Below are 27,975 nucleotides of genomic sequence, written 5' to 3'. Positions count from 1 at the left end.
TCAGTTTCATTGGCATTAAAAGTTTTTATTTGGAATTTAATCCACAATCTATACAAGTTATTTACAGGGCATGAAAATGGAAAACAGCACAAAATACGATTGAGGTATAAGCTGAGAGCACAGTATGTCATGTTTCAATAAATATAATTCAAAATTTGTAAACTAAGTGACCAGATAGATGAGTCTTGTTTTTATAGTAAAACCATATAAAATATTTATTTCACGTGAGGTAGAGGACAGTTTTGTGTGTCATGTGATGCAACCAACCACAGCAATTTTAACCATAAAACTGTACATCATTGGCAAAATTTTAAATTGATTTATGGTCAATATAGTCAACAACTTGTTTCAACAGTTGCAGAACAGTTATTTCACTTACTGCCTTCACAGGTTAGAAATTCAGAAATAATTTAAGACTACTGTGTTGGCTTAAAATTATCAGGATAAGCAAATACTTCTAACAGGATGGTTAAAAGCAAGTATATTTTATTTCTCCCAAACTATAATTCCCCCAAAGTTGTCCTAGATTAAGCAATTCTTTTGTGGGACTTTTTTCTTTTTACTAGAACTACTTTAAGTATGCTGTGCTTTATTTTCAAGTGAGGTATCTATATTGAAGGAAAAAAGTCTTATAAATTTCTTTTACATTCAGCTAACTTAATACATTTTTGTTTTCTGGGCTTAATTTTTAAATTTCAGTTTTTACATTTGATCGCTAATTCAAAAACAGTAGCACTATGTAAGACAGTTAGTTCTATCACTAAAGAAACAGGCTCCAGATTGCATTACAGTTTTAGAAGCCATCTAAAATGTAAAGATTTTACAAAAACAAAACAAAAAAAAAAAACCTGTCCTTTTAAACAAGATGCAATATAGAATACCCATACAAATTTCTTCCAATAATAGAAATGCGTCAGTATCCTATACTAGAAAAAAATTTAAGCTGTTTATTCAATCCCACAATGTATAATACAGCAGTAATGTGTCCCTTATTGCTGACAGCTTCGATAAAAATTAACAAGTAGTTCTAAGCACAGAAACAGGTGTACAGTATGAGCACAACTTTTCATTATATTGATTTTTAATGTCCTGTCGTGCGGATTAAATGCATAAGAGCAAATGAAAATGAGGATTTTTCCCCTAAGGAATCAAAATGTAACTCACTGAAAAGAAAATTTTAGAAGCTGATCAAAAACTTTCAGCACCAGCTTGACAATTAATTTTAGGGAAATACCTTGAACATGCTTCTTACTACTCGAGTTTCCTCATCATTCTACTTTCCTTCAAACAGAAGCCACAGATGTGCAAATAAACTGGTTGTTTGGTCATGACTTCCAAAACCTATGTATAACCTGCAAATATCATTGTACTCAGTCTATTTCACCTACTTTAGTAACTGGTTTTTAATTCAATATGTACAAATGATTTTATATCTCAACTGGTAATATATTAAATATGTTATAAAATTAGTTCAAGAAGCATAAAACATCCTGACTCTCATGGACACAGAAATTCAAGCAAAAGAATATGCTTTACAAAACTAAAGCACAAGCCAAACTTATGTTGTTGGTCAAATCCTTTCATAGTGTTACAAGTTGCATTTGTGAAATCAGGCTGGTTTAGAGCTTCCTCAATGACAGCAGGTTTTACATTTACTGCCTTTATAGATTTGGTACCCTTTACTCACAATGTTTAAAGTATAGAAACTATCATCACCCAAATTAAACATCACCCATCACCCAGTAAGCTAATACTCTATCTTTTCTTCCTTAAGATGCTCTAGCACTTTTGATAGGCCATTCCTTTAATGCAGCTTTTTAAAGTAAATATTTTAATATTTTTCCTAAAAAGAATAATATTACAAAGTCTGAGGAAAAATCTGCTTGCCTAATAAACTGGCACACAAAAACTAACACCAAAACAAACTTTAAGCTAGCAACCAACACACAAAATGAGCATGCAAAGAATAGAAGAATAAGTTTATATGGATATTTCAGCAGAGGCCACTTTTAAAGTATTACAAAATCTCTCTATTTTCAACCTATGTGGTGCAGTTTAACTTAAAATTACTTTTAACTAGAATAGGTATAATATTTACAATTGACTAAAATCTCTATTTTCAAGGAAGTTAAACAGAAACCTATGGCACATCAATGTATCTTCTGGAAAATGAAGACTATACAATTTCACGTGGCAGGTTTTTCTAATGCAAAGGATTAGAAAAAGTATTTTTTTACTCAATTCTAAATTAAGAGTTTATGTATTTTAAAGATGTTTAAGCACTGCTTAGAATTTTAAAATAAAATACTTCAAAGATTAAGCAACTTATTGTAGAGGTTTTGGGTTGAAACTTATGTAAGCTTGTCATTTATTAAGTAATATAAGCATAAAGTTTTTTAGTAAATTAGAAAAATGAAATTATAGGGGCTTGAGTTATCTCCCAAAAAGCTTAACTGACACAACTAAAATGAACACTATCATAAACTGTCTTTGTGATTTTTCTTTCTCCAGATCTAAATAAAAGGTATTAGGAGGGTATATCATTTTTAACATTTGTTCCTCCTTGAGGAGTCCAAGAAACAACAAATTAATTGCAGGGTTAATATAGTAAAAATTTAAATGGAAGATAGAAAATACACATTTACATCACACTCTAGTAAAGAAACTATACTTTGAAAAGTACAAAAATTCTTTTAGGATATGTAAGTACCATTAAGCAAAATATGAAAATAACTGACTAAATGATAACCTACTGATTTTTGAAGTTCTGTATCAGTAGAGCATCTGTCGTCTATACCAGGAATAGTATATAACCTTAACTCTAGCTGATTTATTTAAAAAATAAATTTAGCTCTCAAGTAATTTCATACAGTACTCTACATGAGAACACAAACAGAAAATTCCTGGAATAATAATGTCAATTAATGGTAGCTTCAGGAAAGTTCCTTTAATAAATGCATACTAAGAATTTTACCTAGTATTTTTTAAGCCAAGAATTAATGAATATGAAATTTGCCATTAAAGAATGACAGACTTTTCTGTGCAAAAAAAAGTGCAGAAGATTTGCCCCTCCCCCAAACTATGGAATTCCTTTATCTTCTAAAAATTATCTAAAAACCTTTTAGTGGCAGGTAACTAAACTTCCCTATATTAACCTATCATACACTATCAGCTGACTGTAAATTCCTGATTTTGATATTAAGTAGTAATTGACAATGGTCCATTCGTGCAAATATTGATAAGACTTAACATTTAAACATACAAAAATCCAAAATAACCTTCAAGGTGTTTAATATTTTACATTTTAAGGAAAAACAAACCCATTACAGAAAACAAATCCATTATATAAATTTCAGTAAGACCCATAACTACATATAAAAACTGTACAGGAGGGTTATGGATTGTATACAAACTGATGTACATCAATGGTTATCAGTTTTTTCTCAACATTAATATTTTCACACCTCTATTAACAACATAAACAAAAGTTCAAAAATTACATTTTATTCCCTCTTCTGAAGTTGCTGCATTAAAAAGAAATTCTAAATATAACCACATTTAAAGCAAAAAATAGATTACAACTGCTTCTTGTATTTAATAGCAGTGTATAACAGAGTATGTTATCCTTCCTCATTATGCCTATGGGGTGTGCTATAACCTCATCAATGAAATTCCTCTTGACAGAATGTCTCTTAGGAGACATTAAAAAAGAAAGAGAACTGGTGGAAATTCGTTCTATAATATGAACAAAATAAAAGCAAATTTTATGTGTAATAATGAGCATACTGTATCCGTTTAGAAAGGAGGCTGTGTTAATGAAAAAAATAGATTCAATTCCTTCAGTAGCTCCGTATTTTTGGAAATATGAAGCCACCATCGTATGTAAAATTGAGTCTGAAATATGGGTAACAAAACTGACCACAACTATCCATTACACAATGCAGCTTTTAAAAAGTATACAACTGCTAAATTTGCATTAGAAATATAGGCAGATTATCTAATAGTTGAAACCATATAGTACTGTTTCTAAGCTGGTTGAAAAAAAGTACAAAGAAACATACATTTTCATTCATTTGGAAAATGTAAAAATTTATGTACTAATATATAATCTCTTCACTTTCTCTGATCTACAAATGGATAGGATGCCTAGTTATCTTCATGCAGACAAGTTATTCAGAATTCAATAACCAAAGCAAATAAACAAACAAAAATAAACCCTGTTGGGAATACACAGATGAATCTCTATAAAGGTTTCTATTCCTTAGCAGTCTTAGATGATTTCAAAATTTGCAGCTTCAGCTCTTTGATCATCATCTCTAACTTCTGTCTTGCCTCCCGTTCCTGCCGGAGTTCATCTTGGAGTTCTTGCCTATCGGCCTCAGCATGGTCCAATCTCTGTCTTAGTTCGGCCAACTGAGGGATTTAAAAGACTTGTGTTAGTTCTCATTCAGTTTTGTTTTTCCATTTAATCCTCACACCATGGCAAAGACCCACTTTCAAATTACTTTTTACAAAATGAACTGTTTCGTGAATATTACAATCTCTTAAATATCTAATAATACTCATCCAACTTTGACATAACATTGAATTGAGGGAAAAACAAAGGGTCAAGAGAACTAACACTAAACCACTGTCACCGTGTCCTACACTTTAGTGTACCCCTCACACAGCCTGCTCAAGTTAAGGGTGATTTGTTCATCTTCCCCAAGTTGTGAGCTGTTACTCCTTTTTGCTCAAGTGCTTTTGAACATAGTGGGTAACAGTTTATGTCTGTTAATTTGTTGATCTGAAAGCCCATTTACTACATTAAGATAATACAACATTTGATATTCAGACAGCTAGAGATTAGCAATTTGGGCAACTGAACTACAGAAACCTAAGGAAAGTTTAATAAAGCAATCACAATAAAAAAATCATCTTGGATGATATGCTATAAACTTGTGTTTAACAGAATTACCTATTTTGAAATCTTGCCCAATGAAATGAGCTTGACAAAAAGTAATTTAATAGAGAAGGTAACACCTTCAATTTCCACACTGAAAGGGCAACATTATACAAACTGAGTAATTCTTACCTGTGCTGCATATTCAGCCTCTTTGTCTTTTTCTAAATTTGAATCACACGTACATTTTTGCTTCATTACCTGCTCTAATTTTTTCTCTAAGTCTTTCTGTTCAATATAAAATTCTTCCATTCTATGAGCATGTTCATTCTGCAAAGATTCAAGCTCTTTTTGCAAATTCTGCTGTTCGTCAGTGAGTTCCTTCATGGCTTTTGAACTGCTCAACATTTCAACTTCCTGTAATATAAAGAATCACAATACAACTTTTATTTTACTTTTATTTTACTTATGCTAAAAATTTCAATACAGAAAAAAACAGGACAGAAAACATCTAAAGTTCAGCTGTCATATCAGTTTTATATAAAAGTAATTATCTTGAAAACTATTTTCTCTAAAATTTTTTTAAAAACCCTGCTTATGAGTGTAGAACTCTAAATCTTAAACACATCTATAATACCTCTCTTGACTTTTCTTGAGAATATGCAAAAAGTATCTTTTCATAATAGATTATCATTTAGATAACAATTTTACCATCTGAAGTTGTTGCTTCTTTTGCAAAATTGAGTTCAGTTTTTCCTGTTGTTTTACATAAGTTCTCATTACTTCTTCCATGATCTTTCCCTTGTCATCCTCGCAAATGATATCTTTGACAAGAAGTGGAGATGAAGCGGCGGTATCATGGTCTATTCCTGCCTTGCTTGTGTCTCTGGTGAAATTGCAAGTGGTAGACTCAGGTTTCTTTTTACTTGTAGAATTACTTGAGATTGATGGATCTTTGAGAGGCAAAAATGAAGTAACAAAAAAATGAATATCACTGTTAAAAAGTCATTAGAACAACCCACAAATGAAATGGGGGAAAAAACTCTATTTACATATGAAATAAAAAATAATGAAATACTTAAGAATAAATTTAAGAAAAGTAGTACAAGACCTATACAATGAAAACTATAAAACATCATTTAAAAAATTAAAGACCTAAATAAATGAAAAGGCATCCAACGTTCATGGATTGGAAGATTTAATATTGTTCAGATGGTATCATTAACTGAATGTTAGTGATCCCAAAATTCATTTGTTGAAATCCTAATGCCCCAAATAATGGTATTAGGAGGTGGACCTTTGGAAGATAATTAGATCATGGGGGTGGAGCCTTCATGATAGGATCTATGCCCTGAGGACTTCCATCATGCGTCTGAAGAGAACACAAACATTTATGAACCAGGTAGCAGGCCTCTGCCAGACACCAAACCTGCTGGTGCCTTGATGTTGGACTTCCCAGCCTCCAGAACTGTAAAAAGTAAATGTTTGTGGTGTAAGCCACCCGGTTTATGGTATTTTTGTTATAGCTGCCTGAACAGACTAAGATAGACAGTAATATTCCCCAAATTGATCTACCTTTTCAATGCAATTCCTATCAAAACCCCAGCTGACTTTGTGGCAGAAATTGACAAGCTGATGCAGAAATTCATATGAAAAAGCAAGGAATCCAAAATAGCCAAAACAATCTTGAAAAAGAGTAATAAACTATTACGACTGACACTGCCCAATTTCAAAGCTTATTACAAAGCTACAGAAATCAAGGCTATGTGTAGTATTAGCATAAATACTAAGTCCAGAAATAAATCCATACTTTTATGGGCAAACGATATCCAACAAGGGCACCAAAACAACTCAATCAGGAGAGAATTGTCTTTTCAACAAATAATGTTGGGACAACTGCATCCACATACAAAGAGTGAGACTGAACCTCACGCTGTATATAAAAATTAACTCAAAATGGATTAAAGACCTAAATGTAAGAGCTACAACCCTTATATGTAAATCTGTGACCTTGTATTAGGCAATGGTTTCTTAAACATAACACCTACATAAGCAACCAAAGAAAAAATAAATTGGACATCATCAGATTTTTAAATTTTTTTGTTTTGAGGTAACTACATGGCTTAGTTGGTTAAGCGTCTGACTCTTGATTTTAGCTCAGGTCACAATCTCAGGGCTGTGAGACTGAGCCCCCCAACTCCAGCTCTGCACTGACCATGAAGCCTACTTAAGATTCTCTCTCTCCCTCCTTCTCCTCTTCCCACTCCACTTATGCATACTCTCTCTAAAATAAACAAAAAATAAATAAAACGTTTGTGCTTCAGAAAATACCAACAATAAAATGAAAAGACAACTGATAGAATGGCAATCATATATCTGATATGGGTCTACTATCCAGAAAATATAAAGAACTTATAATTCAATAGTAAAGAGACAACCCAATGTAAAAATTGGCAAAAGATCTGATTAGATCCAATAAAACATAGAAAGCACCAAATATCATTAGTCATTGGAAAATTGCAAATCCAAACCATGGATACCACTTTACAACCATTAGGATGGCTATAATCAAAAGAGAGACAATAACAAGTGTTGACAAAGATCTAAGAAATTGGAACCCTCATAAACCGCTAGTAGAAAGGAAAATGGTACAGCTGCTTTAAAAAACAGTTTGGCAGCCCCTCAGGATGTTAAACATGACCCAGACTTTCACTCTTAAATGCATATCCAAAGGTAATGAAAACATGTCTACATTAAAACATGTGCATAAGTGTTCACAGCAACTTTATTCATTACAGCCAAAAAGTAGACACAATTCGGAACACCCAGCTGACTCACTTGTAGAGCATTGGACTCCTTAATCCTGGGGTCATGAGTTCAAGCCCAATGTTTGGCATGGAGCCTATTTTTTTTTTTAAAGTGGACACAATTTAATGTCCATCAACTGATGAGTAGATAAACAAAACGTAGTATATTTAACTATACAATAACAGAATGTTATTAAACTATATAAAGAAAACAAGTACTAAAATATGCTAGCTAAAACATGGACTAAAAAAATATTATGCCAAGTGAAACGCCAGACAATAAAAGGTCACATATTACATAATATTTTTCATATATATCCAGAATAGACAAATCTATAAAGACAAAAAATAAATAGAGGCTGGGGAAAGAGGAAAATAGAGAATAACTTCTAATGGATTACAGGGTTTCTTTCTGAGATGATGAAAATGTCTTGAAATTAAACAGTTGTGATTATTGAACTTTGTGAATTTACTGAAAGTCCCTAAATTGCACACTTAATTAAAAGGGTATATTTTATAGTATATGAACTCTACCAACAATTTTTTAAAAGTCACTAGAATTAGATTGGGAAATAAAATATAACACAAATATGACATAATAGTACATTCTAATTATAGTTTGCCATATTTAAATCCAAAGAAAGTTGAATTTTGAAAATCTCATAATTAAAGTACAGAAACCCCCCAAAGAATCTCAATTACCTATTAAAACAGTTAATGATTAACGGGCTCTTCAACTACTCTAAGAAAGCTGAAATAACTGTTACTTACACTTGTCTAAGCTGTAAGCAAAGCTCTGCTGCTATATAGGTAGTAAAATAGGCAGCTTTTGAACAGACATGTCTCACTTGGTCCACAGTATTTTAAAAGACACTGTAACTAGGCAGCTTTTCTTTTTTTCTTGAAAGATGTCTAGCCAGCATTCTGCTTTTATGCCATCTGCCTGGCTCCTAGAGCTATGAGTTTTCAATTCTTCAATTCTTGCTTATCACATGGCTAAGTTTCCCTGAGTCCTATACCTAACTATTCTTACGTACTTCTTAGCATTATTTCTTTTTTTAAGATATTTATTCTTTTTTTTTTTTTTAAGCTCTACACTCAGCGTGAGGCTTGAACTCACAACCCTGAGACCAAGAGTTACAATGCTCTACCAACTGATCCAGCCAGGTGCCCCAAAATACTTCTTAGCATTATAAAATGGCTTCGCAGTTCACAGCAAATTAGAAAGGACCTTCTGAAGAAAACTGACAGCAAAAAAGGGCAGGAAAAGGAAAAAACAATCACGTAAAAATCACTTGCAGTATGAAACTATGTAGCCTACATACACTTATCATTAGCCTCTATAGCTATAACTGTTCTAAAAAAAGGGGTAAGAACTGAGGTTCTAAGTAGTCACTCAGAATTTCAAAAGGTACATTTTTTTTAAGATAAAAGCTTCAATGATCTGGAACACGCTCTTAAATAGAAATCCTCTTTAAAAATGATGAATAAACATAGTTATTAGATATATGATTTAAAAAAAATAATTTCTGAATACTTACCTAAACGGCTACATAATTCTCTACTTGTTTTTAAATCCATTTTCTCCTGTTCCTCCAGTGAGACATCTGGGTAAGACACCATCTTTTGATGTTTCCCACTACTATGAGGCTTCTCTGACTGTCTTGGTATGGACCTACTTGTCTCTGTCTTTGTAACCTCTTTAGTCTGGGATACAGTAGAAGTAAGCGACACATTTGGGGCAACCACTTTATCACACATGTATAAGTAGTAGCTAAAAACACAGAAAGGCAAAATAAGACACATATTATATTTGGGTAAAAAAGCAAAATATGTTAAATCTATTTCTATGGTTAAAAAACTTTATACTAACACAGACGACATAACAACTCAGAAAATAAGGATCATAGAAAAGAATTCTTTAAAATTTCAGTACTTTAGAGAGTAAGTGCAAAATTATGAGTAATTTTTGTTATTTTGCAAAAAGTAATTTCTAAACACTAGAGAGATACTGGGAAAGAAAATTAGTCTCATCTCCTTCCCTCAAAACCACCTGAGAACTAAAAGCATGAAGCACTTTAGAGCTGTTTAATAGCCCTGAATAGGTAAGGCTTATGCTACAAAGAAAAAAGACCAGGCACTACCATTTTCTTGCCCGCTACAGGTCCAAAGAAAGGAATCCTTGCTCTTTTTTTATACAGGCTGATTCAATCCCACACCAGAAAGCTATGGCCTGATTCATGATTCACCACAGGCCCGATGAGGAGCTCCCAGGGCCCTTCTTGTATAGCACTTTGAATACCACGAAGCTACTGAGGCTGGGCAGTCCTACTTGTTTCAAACCCCACAGAGCAATTTTTCTGAAATACTTTAGTACTTCTTAATTTGATAAAACCTCAATAAGTTGTACAAAACTAAGATTGAAGGGAGAACTACCAATTTTGCTCAAAGCTCACATAAAACATAAAATTGTTCAGATTATTTGAGAGACCCATAGAACAAATTTGAGCTAGATACTGAAGTATTAACTGTAATCTGTATAACCTTTAGCCAAAAGATGCAACCACTTACTGATGTACTACTTCATTCCCTAAACTCTAAGTCATTACATCTCATTTTTTTATACAGTAATCTCTGTTCTTCTTTACTAATTACATGAATTCTGAGGATGAAAACTCAGTATTCTGCTAAGAAAACTGACAGATTTAATATTGCCCAAAGACTTATTTCAAACACAATAGGTATGGTAGGAACTCTGCAAATGTAAATAAGACTGAGATGCTTCATTACCATGTTTGGGGAGAATATGTATCTACAGCAATAAAAATCTAGGAATAAATAAAAAGTTTATAATCCAAGGTACATTTTTATTGAAAACATGAAGCTGGATTTTGAAGGACATGGTTACTAAGAAAGCTTCTGAGTTTCAAAACATTTCTTTGTAAAATATCAAAGTTGCATACCAAACTCTTGTAGAGTTGGTTTACCTCTTAAAGAGAAGTAAGGAAATTAAAGGAAAACTTCCAATTTTTACTTTAGGGTGAAAGGGAAATAACAAATTCCTAGAAAGAACATAAAACACCAAAAAACGGTTATCTCAAAAATTCAACACAACTTATGACTCATTTCATTAACAAGCCTAAAACTAAATAATGACTTCCCAGGAACTAGAACAGTACCTGACACACAGATGTTGAATGAATGAATGAACAAATGAGTGAATTAACAAATGAGCCAATACCCACTCACCTGGGGTGTAAAAATGAATGTGTCTGAGAAACATGGTCGCCTTCCTGCTTTATAACAGGGTACCATGACTGTAATTCCATTCCTGATGGTGTATCTATCTGTAGAAAAATGCAGAAAGGAAAAAGTTCATTGAGGAAATACATGATGGTTAATTTTATGTGTCAACTTGACAGGGCCACTGGATGCGTCTGGAGAACCCTGACTAATAAGAGTCACGTTACTTGAGAGTCCTCTTCTAATAAGGCAGCTTTCCCTTAAAGTACCAAATCTTGTCACTCAAAACCACGTGAACTGTCCCATCACAGAAATAGTTTCAGTATGCATGGAACCATGGATTACCAGAAAGAATTTCATAAAATTTCGTACTAAGGAATCTATTTTTAAAATCCATTCTAAATAGTACACCTTGCAAATGTACAACAGCTTTGGTAAGTTCAGATTCTTCTTGCTGCCACAATCAGAGAGCATATACCCCTTCCCTACAGTATGTGTTAGTGGATTAGATAACAGTCTCTATCAATAAATACTTTGCCAGGGGAGTGATGTCACTAAGATGGCAACATAGGTTGTTCTTGACTTTGCTCCCCCTCACAAGAAAAACAAACCCCTATTCAAGAACAAGACACACTGAGAGCATCTTATAAAATGGGAGGATGGAAGCGGTGAGGCTAAAGCACCCCACTGCACCTCAGAGACCAAGACAGACTGTGTTACAAGCATAGATGTTAGCTGAACCTACTGTGGTAATCACTTCACAATATCTGCAAATCAAACTATTGTGCTGTATGCCTCACACTTACACAGTAATGTGTGTTGATTATTTCTCAATAAAACTGGAAGTAAAAAAAGGTGGATAGACGGATGAATAGGTAGATGTATAATTTTAAAAAAAAAGTACAGTGAAACGTTAAAAAAAAAAAAAGGAAAAACAATAATTAAAAAGACAAGGGAACCCAGGTAGAGCCTCACAGAGTAACCTTGAGTGGAGGAGACGGACAGCACGTCCAGAAAGACCAAGGCTGATAGAGCCTTCAGGAAGAGAGAGCTGCCCAGAGAGAACTCTACAGATCTTCAGAGGGTCTGCCTCAAGAAGTCGGCTTGGACCTGAGCAGCACAGCCTGTGAGCAAACTCCTCAAAGCTGGCTTGTGTCTTTCTCTAGGCAGCTGATACGATGCCTGATATGAGGGAGGGAGGGAGGAGTCCAAAGGAGCAGACATTTTAGCCTAACATGGTACAACTCAAATGGGCATTATTCACTCGACAGCTTGGCCAAAACACCGATGAGATGGACGGCAGTGCACATTTTTACCTTCCCTCCACACAATCCTGCCTCCACTCCCTTCCTTTACCAGGCAATTGATCCCTAAGAAACATCTTACACACCAGGAAAAAAAACACACACACACACACAAAGCAGGCTAAACTCAAAACTATTGTGTTTGCTAACACTTATCGTAAACCACATTTCCTCAAACCATATATGTGAATAAAGGAAAAGGAGGAGATAACTGGCTACTTAATGAACATCTATCTACCTAATAACTTTATACACCCTACTTAATTCTAACAAGTACTTAAGTAGGTATCATGACCTCCATTTTATAGATTAGAAAACTGAAGTTCAGAAACTGAGAAAGAAAATAACCCGTGACAATGAACTTCTCCTTGATTTTGGTCCTATATGGCCTCCCCACTACCACCATCCAACAGCGCCATATTTCAAATCACAATAACTACCCTGCCCTCTTGGGAAAATAGTTTTCTTAAAGGGGGAACAAGACTCATGTAGTAGAGGAGGGAGCTGAAAGGAGACAAGGTTTGGGGAGAGCAATAAAGACAGGAGGCTAATGGACAACCCCAATGGAATAAGAGAGGATAGAATGGAGAATGTGATAATGAAAAACTGAGACAAAAAGGAGCGCTGGATATTCCTCCGAAAGTCTCCACTCTCTTCTTCAACTAGGTAAGGTGTGTGGGAAATGACATCCTCACCCAATAATTCAGTGCTTAGAGGACAGCCACCAAATACTAAGAAATTAGGAAAACTATTTTGTCTGATGTCCTAATATTCCAGTTTAGAACCAAGAAACTACTAAAATAGAACAGAAACAGATCTACAGATGTAAGCAATTGTGATTGAAGCAAAATCTATTCATAAACTGTCCATGGTTTGATTGGGGGAGTTCCTGCTAATGGAGGAAAACAATTAGAATGAAGAAACTCCAAAGAAATCGGACAACCCACAGCCAAAACAAAATGGGTTGAAAATGAAAAGGAAACCACTTTTGGAGCAAACATTACAAAATCTGACCAATCAGGAGATGATTTAAGACCAATGAAAAGCAAAAAATAAAAATATGGTAACTTCTATTGGCAGAAGATCAACATTTTGGTTAAGAATGAACAGGAATTTGAAAAACTGACAAGACCATCAGATTAGGGAACGTAATGGTATTTTCAAAGGATTTAAGAGTTCAGTATTCCATAAGGGCCTCTAGGCTCTATACAATTAAAACAAACAAACAAACAATCTTGGGCCACCTAGGTGGCTTAATCAGGTCAAGATCCTGGAGTCCTGGGACTGAGCCCCACATCGGGCACTCTGGTCAGTGGGGAGTCTGCTTCTCCCTCCCCCTGCCCACCCCTCTGCCCTCCACTTGTGCATGCGTGCTCTCTAATAAACAAATACCATCTTAAAAAAAAAACACTCACAGTCCAGATTAAATATTCTAAAGAAGTGCCAATCACTTGCTGACAGTTTCTCAACCTATAGCTCAGTTCTACCAGTAAATTAGAAAAGGTAATGCCAGCAATAGATACTAAATGACAGATACCAGGTGACAGCTGATAGCCTAAAGAGAGGAGAATTACAAGGTGCAGACACAAAAACTGATTCAAAAAGCAAGACAATAGGAGAGCTTTATCATAAGCCAAGGGCAAATAATTTAAAATATCTCCATTGTTCTCTACCTTCATCACAACACAGTACAGTAACTGATGTTTAAGAAGTCTTGAGTTAACGTGACATAGTTATATTCAATATATATACCAGATATAAATACTATACTGTATACAAATAATTATAAATGATATAAACCATTAACTATATACCTACCACTTAGACTGAAAACGAAGACATTTTAGAATTCATGAAAAAGGTTTAAGTTAAAAAAAAAAAACACACTGCTAAAAAGAGTAGCTTCATCATCCAGAAAATTCACTTAGGCAGAACATTTTTCACCCCAACACTGTATGACAAGAGGTGTTAATAAGCATGGATAAGCTCACTCTAACAAATCAATGAGATAGGACATCAGCCTGAATTAAATGAGAATTTTTTTCTAGAAATCCTTTGTTAAGCTCATTATTTAAAAAATAAAGCAAGTTCCACTTTAAATCAGTTTCATATCTAAAATAATTCTGGATCTACTGCCCAAGATATCAACTGTTCCCAGATTTTTAAAGTTCAATTTACTAAAATTGACTTATATATTCAAAAGTTTTTTTTCTATTATATCTGGAATCTCAAATCTTTAAAATAGCAAGTTCTAAACTTCCTCACCCAAAGATCTTGACCTGAAATCTGACTCAGTTTAAAAAAAAAAAATCTGACTTAATTTTGATCACACTCATTTCAAAACTCTACAGCTTGATTTGTGTTAAGTTTTACTTTTATTCACGATCCAAACTCAGTGCATCTTTATTTCTAGGTCTCTAAACTTCAGGTGCCACCATAAATAATTGCTAGCATTTTAAACATCCATCCCTAATTTCTGTCCTTTATTTTCTAATCTCACACCAACCTAATAAAATCACAGTCTACAGGTTCTAAAGAAACCTTCCTTAAAGACCCTTCGTGCAGTCCACTAGCCAATGTCTGTATTCCTCATTCAAAATCCTTGACAAGTGGCTATCCAGCCTCCACTTCAACAGCAGCTTGAGGTCAAGGACCATCTTCCTTACTTTTGTATTTCCAGTACCTAGCACCATGCCTGGAATATAGCAGGAACTAATAACTATTTGTTGAATAAATTCTGAATGACGGCTTAGCTCATTAATTCCCACGGTGGCCTTTTATCACGTTACTCTGCTACCGTGAAACTGAGAAGACAGGCTCTTTCACATTCAATATCCTTCTACTCCATGAAGTACCAAAGAAGCCCAACAGTCTCTGGGGTGTATTTTTAGAAATCAGATCTACAAATTAAATAATATAAATGATGGGGAAATATATAACACTAACCATGATAAGATGTTGGGATTTAATTTTACCCAACATGTGGTAAGCCATAAACACATTTATAACAACTTACCCTGTGTGTTAAAAACAATTAAGAAAAGCACATATTATACAACAGAAAATTCACAGGCATGCCAGATTTTCTCATCTATTCTGCATTTGTGTCAACATACAAATTAGGTCTTTAAAAAAAGAACAATATAATTAAATGGCACAGCAGTAATGCTACTACTGATCAGGAATAAAAATCAGATACCAAGATATGAGCATCTATCACCTCTTATCTTACCTTTCAAAGTAGGAATGAATAACTTACTCATTTTGTGTAGTTAAACATTAAAATAGAATACATTACTTGGCAAAGGAGAGAAATAGATCACTTAGTATCTTAAGTTAGAGCCTTAAACATCTTAAAATGCCCAACTTCCCCCACCATTATCTACCACAAAATGAACAGATGGCATCCTCATCTGAAACACATAGGAAAATTTTTAGACATATTATTTCATTCCAAAGTTCTTTCTCTAAGTCACTAAACAACAAATAATGTCTATGAAAGCAAAATTTAAACAATTCCAAAATGTATAGAAGAGTTCATCTTAAATAAGTAAACATCAGGAAATGCTTTATGAAAGTTCCTCTAAATTTCGACTTACTATACACACATGATCCTTTGATAATCAGATTTCCTCATAAAGAACTATTGTATTTTGGTGGCACAATGCTTATTAGTCTTACAATGACAAATAATTTAGAGAACTCGATTTCATTTACCAAAAAAAACACAAAACATTTTAGTTGCCATTTTATAGATACAAAAGCAATCCCACTCACTCAGCATTATTCATATATAAACATTCCAATTTGTACTTACATAAATAAATAAATATCCTTTACAATTCTTAGACTTACCTCCAATAATAAACTGCTTTTAGGCGGCACTCTAGTTTTTAATTGCAATTATCAGACTAATATTATCTTTAATGAATAACAAACATTAATGAACTAAAGAAATCGACGTAATACCTCAACATAATGGTGGGACTGCCAAAATCTCACCAAAAATCAAAATTAAATTTTTTTAAATATGTGGAAAATTTATTTTTTAAAACAGAATTTAGGAAGAGCTATAAAAGATAAATGTTTAAATTGTGGTATTCATGAGACAGTAAGCATACAAAGGACTAGCAGACTGGTAAATTTAACAGACTACCCCTCTGATGTGCTTACATAAGAAGCAAAATATAATACATATTAAATATTAAGCATACATTACTTTGTACAAGCCCAACATAAATCATTAGCAACCTTACTAAACACATAACTGAATACATAGCTAAGCAATAGCTTCTTAGGTATATAGTGAATAGACTTGTCAGGATCTTTGTACTGTGTTATTATAATACTAAGCCATTCAAGTGGCCAATAAATGATTTTAGGACACAAAGACACCCTACTACACAGCTGCCAACAACTCCTACTGAAAGAAACTGAATCTCTCACTAAAGGATCAAGTTACCTCAATACTTCCAACATGTTGTGAATGAGTGTTTCAACTGAAATAGGAATAGTGTTGCAAGGTAGCAAATAACTACTTAAGAGACTTTAAGACTTAGCCTTGTGCCTTGCTTCATTGTAATTATTAGATTAATCAACACGATGCAAAACTGAAACAATATGATCTAAGCACCTCCACTAACTTACCAAAGACAGATCTTCAGGAGTTACAGCAACGCCTGCTGCTCCCCCACACTGAAAGATACCACCTATCTCACAAAACCAATTTTAAGTTTAAAGTGCTTAACTATGCTCACAGGAATAGCAAAGGCTCATATTTTTATAAGGTACACTATTATCTGAAATCCTTTATGGAAACAAAACCATGTGAAGTCAGTAGCATGTTATCACTCCCTTTACAATGTGAAGGAAAAGGAGCAAAACTGATAAGTCCTGTTAATAAATTCCAGGTACTTTTAAAAATAATTTTTTTAAGTTTATTTATTTATTTAAGTTCATCTCTATACCCAATGTGGGCCCAGAACTAACAACACCAAGATCAAGAGTCACATGCTCCTTCAACTGAGCCAGCCAGATGCCCCTAAAAATAAAATTTTCTATACTGGAATTCTACAGTGTCCAATCCATTTAATATTACAATAACTTGGCAATCTTCCTGTCATATATGTCTTTTCACCAAAATATCTGTATAAATCTAACATTTTGCTTTTCTATCCCATTTCAGCACATATGCTTTTTTAAAAATTATGATCTCAGATCATTTTCGCCTTCAATTAATGGATATTGACAATATCAAAATGTAGATTAATTTTATTATGTGCAATGTAGTCTATTTTTTTACTTTACTCTATTTCATTTTGTTTGAATGCTGGTGACCCTCTAAATTGATTTCATAACCCTCCTGGCCCTTCTCAACTGGGGTTCTCAAGAGACAAGCCCAAATGCCCCAAGGCATCCATTTTATGCAACGAATTAACTTCACTCTAAAGCATTTAGAATGGTACTATATACCATCTTTAGGAGAACTGATGAAACCTTCACTCAGGTCATTTTCTATAGGGCTTAATTCTCCTTTCATGGAAGCCCAGATGAAAAAGCCTACTACATGAACGACAAATTGCAATTAGATAAACCTTGCTCCAAGTGAACTGTCTTAAAATTGGTCCAAAAGTATTATTTCAACAGCTGGTCCTGTATTAAGAACACCTGTGTACTGTGCCAGTGTTTTTGCACCGATTTACAAAGTATTACATATGTAAAGGAATTATCACTCTATGTTACAATTACAAATTATGAAATTTTGTTTTCTTCTTTGGGCTTCTTTAGGATTTACTACAATGCCTATATTGCTTTCATAATCGCACCAAAAATAACTTTTTGACATGGAATAAAAGTTCTACTGTTACCAAAATGGTCTTTAGTGAGTTTCCTAAACTTTTGTATTCCTTGTCCCCATAACATAAACAAAATATGCACTTATAGTGCTATTTGAAATCTCAAAATAAATTCAATACCATAAATTAAAAAAAAAATGCCACTTCACTTTAAAATTAAAACTGTTTTTATCCTCGAAAATCACTGGTAACTTTATGGGGCTAGAAAGACTTTTCATTCAGTTATTTAAACCTTTATTAAACATCTACCATATTCTAGATTCAGAAACTAGAAGATAAATTCCTGCCCTAGGGGGCCTGGGTTTCATTTTTATGTACATACATCTGTGACCCACTTTTAAGTCTAGAAATCAAAATGAGTTAAAGTAATTTTGTTTTTCCTATTCATTCCTTTTTCTGCCTTGCATAGTGCTGTAATACTTTATCTAGTGATTGAGGCAAACTACACCTTAAGAAAAGGTTTAGAATTTAATCATATATTTTCTTTTCTTTTTTTTTTTTTTTTTTTGCTTTTGCAATCTAATAAGATTTTTAAGTTATTTTATGTTATGATCCTTCATTAGAACAAAATTCTGCATGTGGACAAGATAAAGGTTCTAGCCATTACTAAAGCTATTCCCAAACTAGTTCTACCTCTTAAACAAATTGAGTTCCACTTCCACACTTTCCTCTCCAGAATTCTAAAGAGATTAAAGTTAACCCAATTCTTGATTACTTCCTTGTTCTCCCAGTGGCATAAATTTTAATACATATATAGCTATGAGAACACTATCGGCTGCCTACACATTGATTCAGGTATACCCTTTATCTTCTTCCTTGAAGTTTAATTTTTCCCCATTTCTCAGACCAAAAAGAATAAATTTCTAAGTTCATCATAAGCTTTTTAAAAAAGTGTTAACATTTATAAATGTTTTATCATTTTTTAATGGTAAAAAAAACGAATACAGGCTCTGTAATTTCTAAACCATAAGGGGGCACTATTCCCAAAGCCGTGCTAAGATTTCATTGAACCATCCTTCTAAAACATAATTTGTCCTTACAAACATAATTCTTATAATAGACCTGTTTCAGACTTTTCTTCTTGCGTAACTTCATTTTAGTAAGTAAATATCCAACCAGTATAATTAATGAGTGCAAATAATTAAGAGTACATTTTAACCCAAAACTCAGTTACTTTATTTGTATTAGAAATATCTTCACATAATTCTAGATTAAGTCAAGAAGATGGTTTGGGGGAAGGAAAAGTCCCCAAATATATATTCAATATTTCAATAACAGTTTGAAGCATCACCCTACACTTCTAGACTCTTAACCTCCAAAATGCTTTCACTTCTATTCTCTTATTTGGGTCAGTTATCTCATTCAACAGTTTATCTGCAAATTACATATGTGTTTATTTCCAGATAGAACCATCATTTTTCTAAAAAACTCCAAATATTCTAAAATATAATGCAGTGTTGCTTTTCAAAAATTTATGCAACTATAAAAAGGATTTCACTGAGTGCCTTTGACGTGCGAAGCACTAAACTTACATTCTGGAAAAATAAGAAAAAGTCTCTAAACTCATGAAGTTAATTATTAATTTTAAAAGTTAGACAAAAATATTCATACTAGTCCCCCATATGAGCACAAACAATCTGATTCTAACTTTATCCCCACTTGATCAAAACTTATGCTAATAACAAAATGCAAACTATATCTCTGATATAACAGATTACCACCAAATGTGCCCCAACTGTTACTGGAACACATTTTGTCTCAACACTACTGTTTGTAGTTGCCCATTTTCTCTAGTTTATTTCCTTACCTCATTTAGGTTTGGACTAAGAAATGCACTTCCTAAACAAAAGAAAACCATTTACAAGACGGGAAAAATTTTTTGTACTATTATTCCAGTGACCTCTGCAAAAATGATGAACTGAAAGGAAAATGCAAAACTAAAAACAGCAAAACATATAATGGGCTTTAAAAAAAAGTTTTAGTTGATATCTTTACATCATCTTGTTTGCATTGTAGATAATCTATAGGGTTTTTTTTCTTCTCCTGAGTAAAAACCATAATATTTTACTTACATAAGAGTAATCAAGTCTGAATGTTAGAAATCTAAATTTTACTCTTTTAAAAAAATATCAAGGCATGGGGCACTTGAGTGGTTCAAACCAACTAGGTTAAGTGACTGACTCATGGTTTTGGCTCAGGTCGTGATCTCATGGGTTGTAGGGATGGAGCCCCTATTGGACTTCCCGCTCAGCAAGGGGTCTGGGATACACTCCCTCTGCCTCTCCCCCCACTTCTGAACACAGGTGCACTTGCGCTCATGCGTGCACTCACACTCTTCCTCTCTTGAAAATAAATAAATAAATCTTTTTAAAAAAAAATACATAAGGGCATATACACCATCTTTACCTTAAAGATTGTCAGACACATTCTGTAATAGTAAAGAACCACCTATAACTACAAGGGGGCTTTTCTAACTTGCTTGGAAATAATCTTAAGTAAATATTACCCTCCAAATTTTATTTACAAATGATCAGTTTGCAGGGTACCTAGGTGGCTCAGTTGGCTAAGTGTCTCACTCCTGATTTCGGCTCAGGCCATGATCTCGGGGTCATGGGATCAAGCCCAGCACCAGGCTCCAGGCTTGGCATGGAGTTTGCTTGGGATTCCTCTTGAGATTCCCCCTCTCCCCACTCACACGTGTCCACACTCTCTCTCTCAATAAATAAACTAAAAAAAAAAAAAAAATCAACTTGGGACGCCTGGGTGGCTCAGCGGTTGGGCGGCTGCCTTCAGCCCCAGGGTGTGATCCTGGGGTCCCGGGATCAAGTCCCACATCGGGCTCCCTGGATGGAGCCTGCTTCACTCTCTGCCTGTGTCTCTGCCTCTCTCTCTGTGTGTCTCTCATGAATAAATAAATAAAATATTTTTTTTAAAATGATCAACTTGCTTAGCAACCTTTTATCCATAGACAAAAATGTAAGATCCACAAAATCAGAATTAGATCAAATAAATAATACCCACTGAAGACTGGAAAAGAAATAGGGCATTCTTGCATAGATTCACACATGGTAAAATACAATAACCATATTTCTAACAAAAAGCACAAAAAGCTCTGGTGATATGAAGAAATAAATAGTTTAAGAACACCATTTTGCAAAGCCACCTAGGCAGATCTAAAATCAAATGTGTTTCTTGTCGTGACCTGAGTAAGAAAGAGTTCAAAATATACCTTTGGTTTCTACATAGAGCCAGTTCCTCACTTAGAACACTGACCTTATACCACTTATTTCTCCCATCTAAATATAGCTACTAACTATGCAAATTAAATGTAGCTATTAGTCATGCAAATAGTTTGGTGATCATTACTAATATAATTTCCACCCTTGGAAATAGTTTAACAGTTGCTACATTTCAATCAACTGCCTATTGAGTTTCATAATTTTGTTTTTTCAATCTAAGACAATACTTTGACTATGTAAACTATATAAACATACTGAATTATCAAAATATATTGAATTACATTAGCATTCACAGTAAGCATAAGGTACTTTACATAAGAGATTAATATATTTAGTATACTCTTGTACTTAAAAAAAAAAAAAAAGAGAGAGAGAGAGAGAGAGAGAAAGAAAGAAAGCCTGTCTTGACTTTTTCAAATGAGTTTCCTCTGGGTCTACTTGGTTTGTTTGGCAACCGACTCACTGACTCACAGAAGATAATAAAAAATGTTCCCCAGTCAAGGATATCTCCTAGCCGCCCCCCTCCCAGTTATATACCTTAGTTTATAATTCAAGTTAATACAGTGTTTATGAACCAGTATACTTAGGGAAATTGATAGGAAAAGTTACTGTTTCTCAAAATTCAGTTTCTACTACTAAGTTTGCTTTAGGGAAAAGCTGTGAAAACTACTAGATGTCAAGTCAGAAGAACTGCATTGGACTCCTGACTCCACCACCCACTAGTTATACAACCTGGAACATGTGACCCATCTGGGGCTGGTATCTCATCTGAGAAGCCTTGTTCACAGACCTTCAAGAAAGAACTACCTCACAAAGTTTTAAGGAGTAAACTTTCAAAATATGAAGTGGCAAGCATGATAAACCACTCAAGTATATACATATATATACACATACACATGAAGTCAAAAGTTTTCTTTCCTAAAGATTTGATTACTAGAAATCTTCCTAAATTTCCTTAAATTGCTGAAAATTCACATAAAATTGGAAATACTAACAAAATACACCAAAACACTGAAGTAAATCTGCAAAAAGGTATACATAGCCAAAAGGTGAAGGAAAAAATCTCGGACCTTCCCAAATAAAAAAATGAATTCAAATAAATAATTTCTGAGACAATAAAGGACTACATCCAGATGAAGAATGGTTTCAATTTTACCCAAATCCTGGCACATTCAGTTTCGGTTAAGTAAATTCATCATTTTTCTTTTTAACCTTTATCATTGGCTCTCAGATGCTTTTTCTCACAAACGCAGAGCAGGAATATCAGGCAAAGTAGTTTATCCCAAAAATGCTTATGTTAGAGCAATGAAGATTATTGGAGCAAGAACATCTGGCAAGTAATGTGGTCACCTATGGGCATGTAAGAGTAGGGCTCCTAATTGACTTAGGGCAAGATACCACAAATATCAAAAGGAGCATGCCACGTTTTGAGAATGTAGATAATTTCCAAGCACAAACTTCAGCGTGGGGCCAATCCAGCTGTAAGCAAGTCCTGCAATTTGGGAACTGGCCTGAAGTCAATCCTGCTTTAAAATCAGTCAATAACTGCACATGAACAATATACACTTATCTAGTAGCCACAGGCAAGGAATCTCAAAGTGCTGACCCTTTGGAAATGGCAAGTAGCAAACTATCCTGAATTCGAGTCTAAAATTACCCTCTTGAGCTTCAGAAGCAAATCATAGTTCTAAAACTAAACTGTAACTAAATTTCCCTCAAAACCTTAAAGGTACCATAATAAAGCACATGACACCAAATCTTAGGCTCTAGCCCAAGTTCTAATGTTGCTGTGAATAAGCCTCAGTCATTTAATACGCCTCATTCATTTCGTCTGTGAAGTAGAAAAGGCAGAGATTCTTTCGAGAAATAAAAACTAAGAGTGGAAAATTAGATTCTTAAAATGAAACATGGCCAATCTTTTGTTGTATGAATCAAATAAAATTATACACGTAAAACCGCTCAAGAACATTTGCCACATTGTAAGTGTTAAATAGTGCTAGCTCGTATATGGATTTTAATCAAGTAGAAAAGTATACGTTAAAACCAGATCAACAAACTGGATATTTAATAACCCAAATCTTGTTTTACCCGGGCATTCGAACTCTTAGAATGAAGATCTTCAGATACCAGATAATGTGGTGGAAACATGTTTACGATCTCCATACTGACAGATTTTTATATTAATATTTAGTCTAAAAATATCTTTTTATTCTAAAGCTATCATATTCTTTTAAAGTTATTTCTTTAAAAAAAAAAAAAAACTTGCTTACTGGAATCACAGATTCTTCAGATAAACCTACCTTTTCCATTTATTTCCAATACCAATCAAGCCTAAATACCAGGTACAGAAACAGTGTTAGAAATCCCAGATCTACCTTTGAAAGATGCTGTTTGAAGCCTACAACCAGGATTGTTTTGGCTAGCTATTACACCATTTGCAAATGGAAATAACACCAAAGTGTAAATTATCTCCAGTCCTAGGACAACAACAGATCTAGTCATCAAAAAGCAGGATGTGTGAAAAAGAAAGAGAACATGACTTGAGAAAGAAGCCCCAGATCCCCCACTCCCTGGCTGTATAATCTTAGGAAAGCCACTTGATCTCTCTGAGCCTCATTCTCTTTATCTGTAGAATGGGAATAATCCTACTTCTTGTACTAGGTTGTTTGGAAGATCAAACGAGCACATACACACACACACAGGAAAGCACTTTATAGCCTAAAATGTGTAACACAAACATAACACATTACAGAGACCAGTATTTTTTGTTGTGTTGTGTGAGCAGGAACAGCTTCTTAATGCACAGGTTAAGCAATAGTCTAAATATAGCCTTGATTTCAAAGTGAACCTCTGCCATTATTCAAAATTACTATTTAAACAGAACAAAACAAAACTTGCCTTGGATTGGGTTCTCTTTCCGTTTCTCAGGCTAAATTTCTCCTTCATTTCTTCTAAAATTATCTTCAGTTTCTTTTCTTCAGGTGTCCCTAAGTACTTCTGGTTCACATGGAGATAGCAATGCCATTTGGCGGACTCGAAGCCCCAGTGGCAAGTCCTTTTGTCAGGTGATCTGTGAGAATGCATCACAAATGTCTGGGGTGCAAACATTCCACAGCACTCCAGGCACTGAATGCACGGAGCATCAGGCTGAACGTAAAACTGGGGTGCAAAGAGACCCTGACATTTGCCCAAACATTCATGTTCCACTTCAAAGGCACTGCCAGTTTCCTTTAACTGGGCCAATGAGTTTTTCGCAGGAAGTACGCTACCGTTTTGGGGAAAAGTGCGTGGCCGCAATAAAGCATTACATAGTCTCTGTGCGTCAGTTAACGTGATCAGTCCGCAGGATGGGGCATTGAATGGAAGTATTCCCAGGACCTTTAGGATGTGAAGCTGGTCTGAAGTACACCGTGAACAATAGATGTACAATTCGTCACACACGGTATTTATCTGCTGGAGCGAAAATTCTCGGAGAACCGAATTTAAGACTTGGGGCAAACAGAGTCTCTTTTCTCCTCCAACCTGAAAACAAGAAATGGACTCCCCTTCCAGCACGGTCTGGGTGAGCTCCGTGGAGCTATCCGAAGGGATGAGCAGTGGCCCAGGAAGAACCTGAGGAGACGGAAGAGGCAGAAACACGGTAGGGGACATGCTTTCTTGGGAATACCGAGCAGAAAACGCCGCTGGGCCACCCAGAGAGCTCTGACTGCTCAAATGGAACTGGGCCAAAGTGTGTTTCAAACTGGGGTTTAAATGTAAAGGTTCAGGCACAGAGGCACAGGTTCGCTTGACATGTTCCCCATCAGTTTCCATTGGCACTTCATAGTCATCCAAGTGTTCCTTCTTCACGGTTGGCATCTTGCTGTTGATCATCATTTTCCCGTTTGCGTGAATGTCTGTCATCATTTTTTTCACTGGAGGGCCGCCATCATCTCCCATCCCATTCAGTTTTTTACTGGAGCCCTGAAGCAGGGAAAAACTTGTCTGCAGGTTTGCCATGGCTAAAAACTGTCGTGTTAAATAAGTAAGTCTGAAATGTGCATTGTTCTTTTAGTCACTCATTGGAAGAGAGAAAAGCAGTATGTGTCAATACTTAGGGTAACTTACTCTCACAGAAAATCTCAATGTTCAGAGAAATCCCCTTAATAGATTTTGCAACTTGATCTGGTTCTGCTTCTGCTCTAGTATAATTTCACTGCCAGTGCTATAAGCTTTTTTCTTTTGTCGCTAATAATAGACAATATAATTTTGAGAGGCACACCTATGAAAAAGCCTTTTCTCTTAATTCTTCCAATATATGCATTAAAGTACACTTATCAATTCTCTCAATTCGAGAGGTCCAGAATCAATGCAGTGGTTTGGTTTGGTTTTAGGCAAAACATGTGAAAAGTTTGTGTGATTACTTGTGTCACAAAACCTGGACACAAACACAAATCAAAGAGTCGCTCCCGAAATTAGTTTTTGGCACCGAGGACACCAAAAAAGGAAGAAGGGGGAAAAAAAGTATCTTCTCTAAAAGTGATGATCTGTTGGTCTGTGTTGATAAACTGAAGGCTTGTATAAATCCTCACACCAGTGGGAAGAGCTTTTGACTCCACTTGAACTCCTACAGTTAAAAATGATACCTAAAAAAAAAAAAAAAAAAAGGTTGCCCAGTTATCTTCATGGATTACTGTTCATTCTTCTTTTAATTAATCTGGAAGAGAAAGGGGTGGGGGAGAGTTATATTTGAATTTGCTCCAGAGGCCAAAGGGTCAGTGTGAAACTAGTTTCTTAATCTTAGACTGAGTTCACTTTACCAAAGGTGACGTGAGCGACTTCTTTAAATTTAGCACCAGTTAAGTAGAAGAGCTTCATTTAAACAGGAAAGCAATCTGGAGAATGGGTAAAGGGAGCAATAGTCTTCCTCAAAAGGGAGAGGGAGGGCTACTCCAACTCAGAATAGGAAGAGTCTTTAGATAGATCATCTCACCCAAAACTCAGTGCCAGAGGCTTTCTCAGGTATGCCACTTTACCGTAATCCATTACTTCAGCTCTTAATCGAAAAAAATAAATATATATATATATATATATATACACACCAGTTCCATCCCCCCCAAAAAAAAAAAAATCAGATAGCAGTTAAGATATCTACCACATGGAACTAAGTTACGATTTTAAGTGCATGGATTCACCTAGTCCACGTATGTTATTTTTTTTCTGAAATGACTGTAGGCAAAAATTAACTTTCCCTTTAAAAGGTTAGTGAATGTGCTTCATGGAAGCCAAAAGCTCCCGGACTCCACTCCTGGGAATCTCCATCCTTAACCAGACTAATCCCGGACAAAACACACACACACACACACACACACACACACAAGGCAGACAGACCTCACAAAGAATGCAAATGGAGGAAGAGGGAAAGAGAAAAGCTTCTTCTTCCACTTCCTTCTTGAGCGAGAATCCGAAAGAAATCCAATCAATGGAAATTTCTGCCTCCCCAACTCCCAGCAGTTCACCTTAGGAGGACCCAGGGTGGCGGCCCAAGGCCACGGGGCAGGGCGCGGATCGCCCACCGCGGGCAGGGGGCGGGGGCGGGGGGGGGCGGGGGCCGGACCTGCGGGGGGGCCCCGAGCCCCGAGATCCTCGGCCCGCGCCCGCCCACCCACCCTGCGCGGAGCCGGACGGGGCGCCGAGAGGCGGGCGGGCCGGGACGCCTCGGGCTGTGCACGCCGAGGGGGAGGGGGAGGGGGAGGGGGAGGGGAGGGGGGAGCCCCCAGTCTCGGGGCGACCCCGCGCGCCCTCCCGGCGCTGCCCCCGCTGCGGAAAGCCCCGCGCGCCCCGGCCGCGGGAAGTTGCCGGGCGCTACCCCCGCACCCTCGGGCTGCACCCCCGGCCGCCGGGGCCACGGGGCGGCGGGGTCTGCGGGCGCCCGGGGCGCGAGCCGGGATCCCCGCGCCGCCCGCCGCCCGCCGCCCGGGGCATCCCCGAGGAGCGCAGACGGTCGGGGGGGGGGGGCGGGGAGCGCCGCGCGCCCGGGTCTCGGGGTCCCGACCGCCCGGGTCAAGTGCAGCGCCCTCCCCGCGCCCTCCCCGCGCCCCCGCCCCCGCCCGGGGTCCGCGAGCCGCGACCCGCCGCGGGACCCCCGCCCCGACCGCACCCGGGACCGGGACCGGGACCGGGACCCGCGCGCCCCGCGCCCCCCGCGCCCCTGCCCCGCGCCCCTGCCCCGCGCCGCTCGACGAGCCCTGCCCCGGCCCCAGCGCCCCCCGCCCCCCGCCCCCCGCCGCCGCGTCCCCCGCGCCCCGGGGCCGCACCTGTGCCCGCCGCCGCCGCTCGCCCGCTCCCCTCGGCTGTGCCGGCGCCGCTCCGAACCCCACACACATCGCTACACACAGCCCTCTGACGTCACCGAGCCCTCGGCCCGCCCACGTCACTGCGGAGACACACGGCTTCCCGCAGACGCCGCCGCCGTCTCCGGCCGCCCGGGGGCGGGCAGGGGGGAGGGGACGCGAGCCGAGCCGGCGGCGGCCCCGCGCGCGCGCCCCCGCCGCCCCGCCCCCCGCTCCCCCCCCCCCCGGGCGCGCGCCGTCTGGCTACTGGGGCTCCCGCGCCCGCCCCGCCCCCGCCCCCCGCGCCCGCCCCCCGCGCCCCCGCCCCAGGCGC

At 36.8% G+C, this 27,975-nt stretch overlaps 1 protein-coding gene and 1 long non-coding RNA gene across 3 annotated transcripts in view; one reads left to right on the top strand and one right to left on the bottom strand.

Moving 5' to 3' along the window:
* Positions 1–27,975, top strand: part of LOC140622296 (uncharacterized) — a 53,059-nt gene that overhangs the window by 13,814 nt on the left and 11,270 nt on the right. The gene's annotated exons all lie outside the window — the stretch shown is intronic.
* SKIL (SKI like proto-oncogene) lies at positions 5–27,768 on the bottom strand. 2 transcript variants are annotated; one of them, XM_072808046.1, is made up of 8 exons: positions 27,627–27,768; positions 25,734–26,026; positions 24,229–25,293; positions 10,939–11,036; positions 9,231–9,463; positions 5,594–5,835; positions 5,075–5,299; positions 3,275–4,413 (listed from the first exon to the last, which is right to left on the bottom strand). In XM_072808046.1, exons 3-8 carry the CDS (start codon positions 25,267–25,269, stop codon positions 4,255–4,257), a joined length of 1,998 nt encoding a protein of 665 aa, XP_072664147.1. In that variant the 5' UTR covers positions 25,270–25,293; positions 25,734–26,026; positions 27,627–27,768; the 3' UTR covers positions 3,275–4,254. The 2 variants fall into 2 exon arrangements, with proteins under 2 accessions (XP_072664146.1, XP_072664147.1); XM_072808045.1 differs by having other exon boundaries at positions 5–4,413; positions 24,229–26,026.

Source organism: Canis lupus, chromosome 31 (genome assembly GCF_048164855.1).
Source record: "Canis lupus baileyi chromosome 31, mCanLup2.hap1, whole genome shotgun sequence".
In the NCBI taxonomy this organism is placed as follows: domain Eukaryota; kingdom Metazoa; phylum Chordata; class Mammalia; order Carnivora; family Canidae; genus Canis; species Canis lupus.
This window is presented reverse-complemented; position numbering and strand designations above follow the sequence as displayed.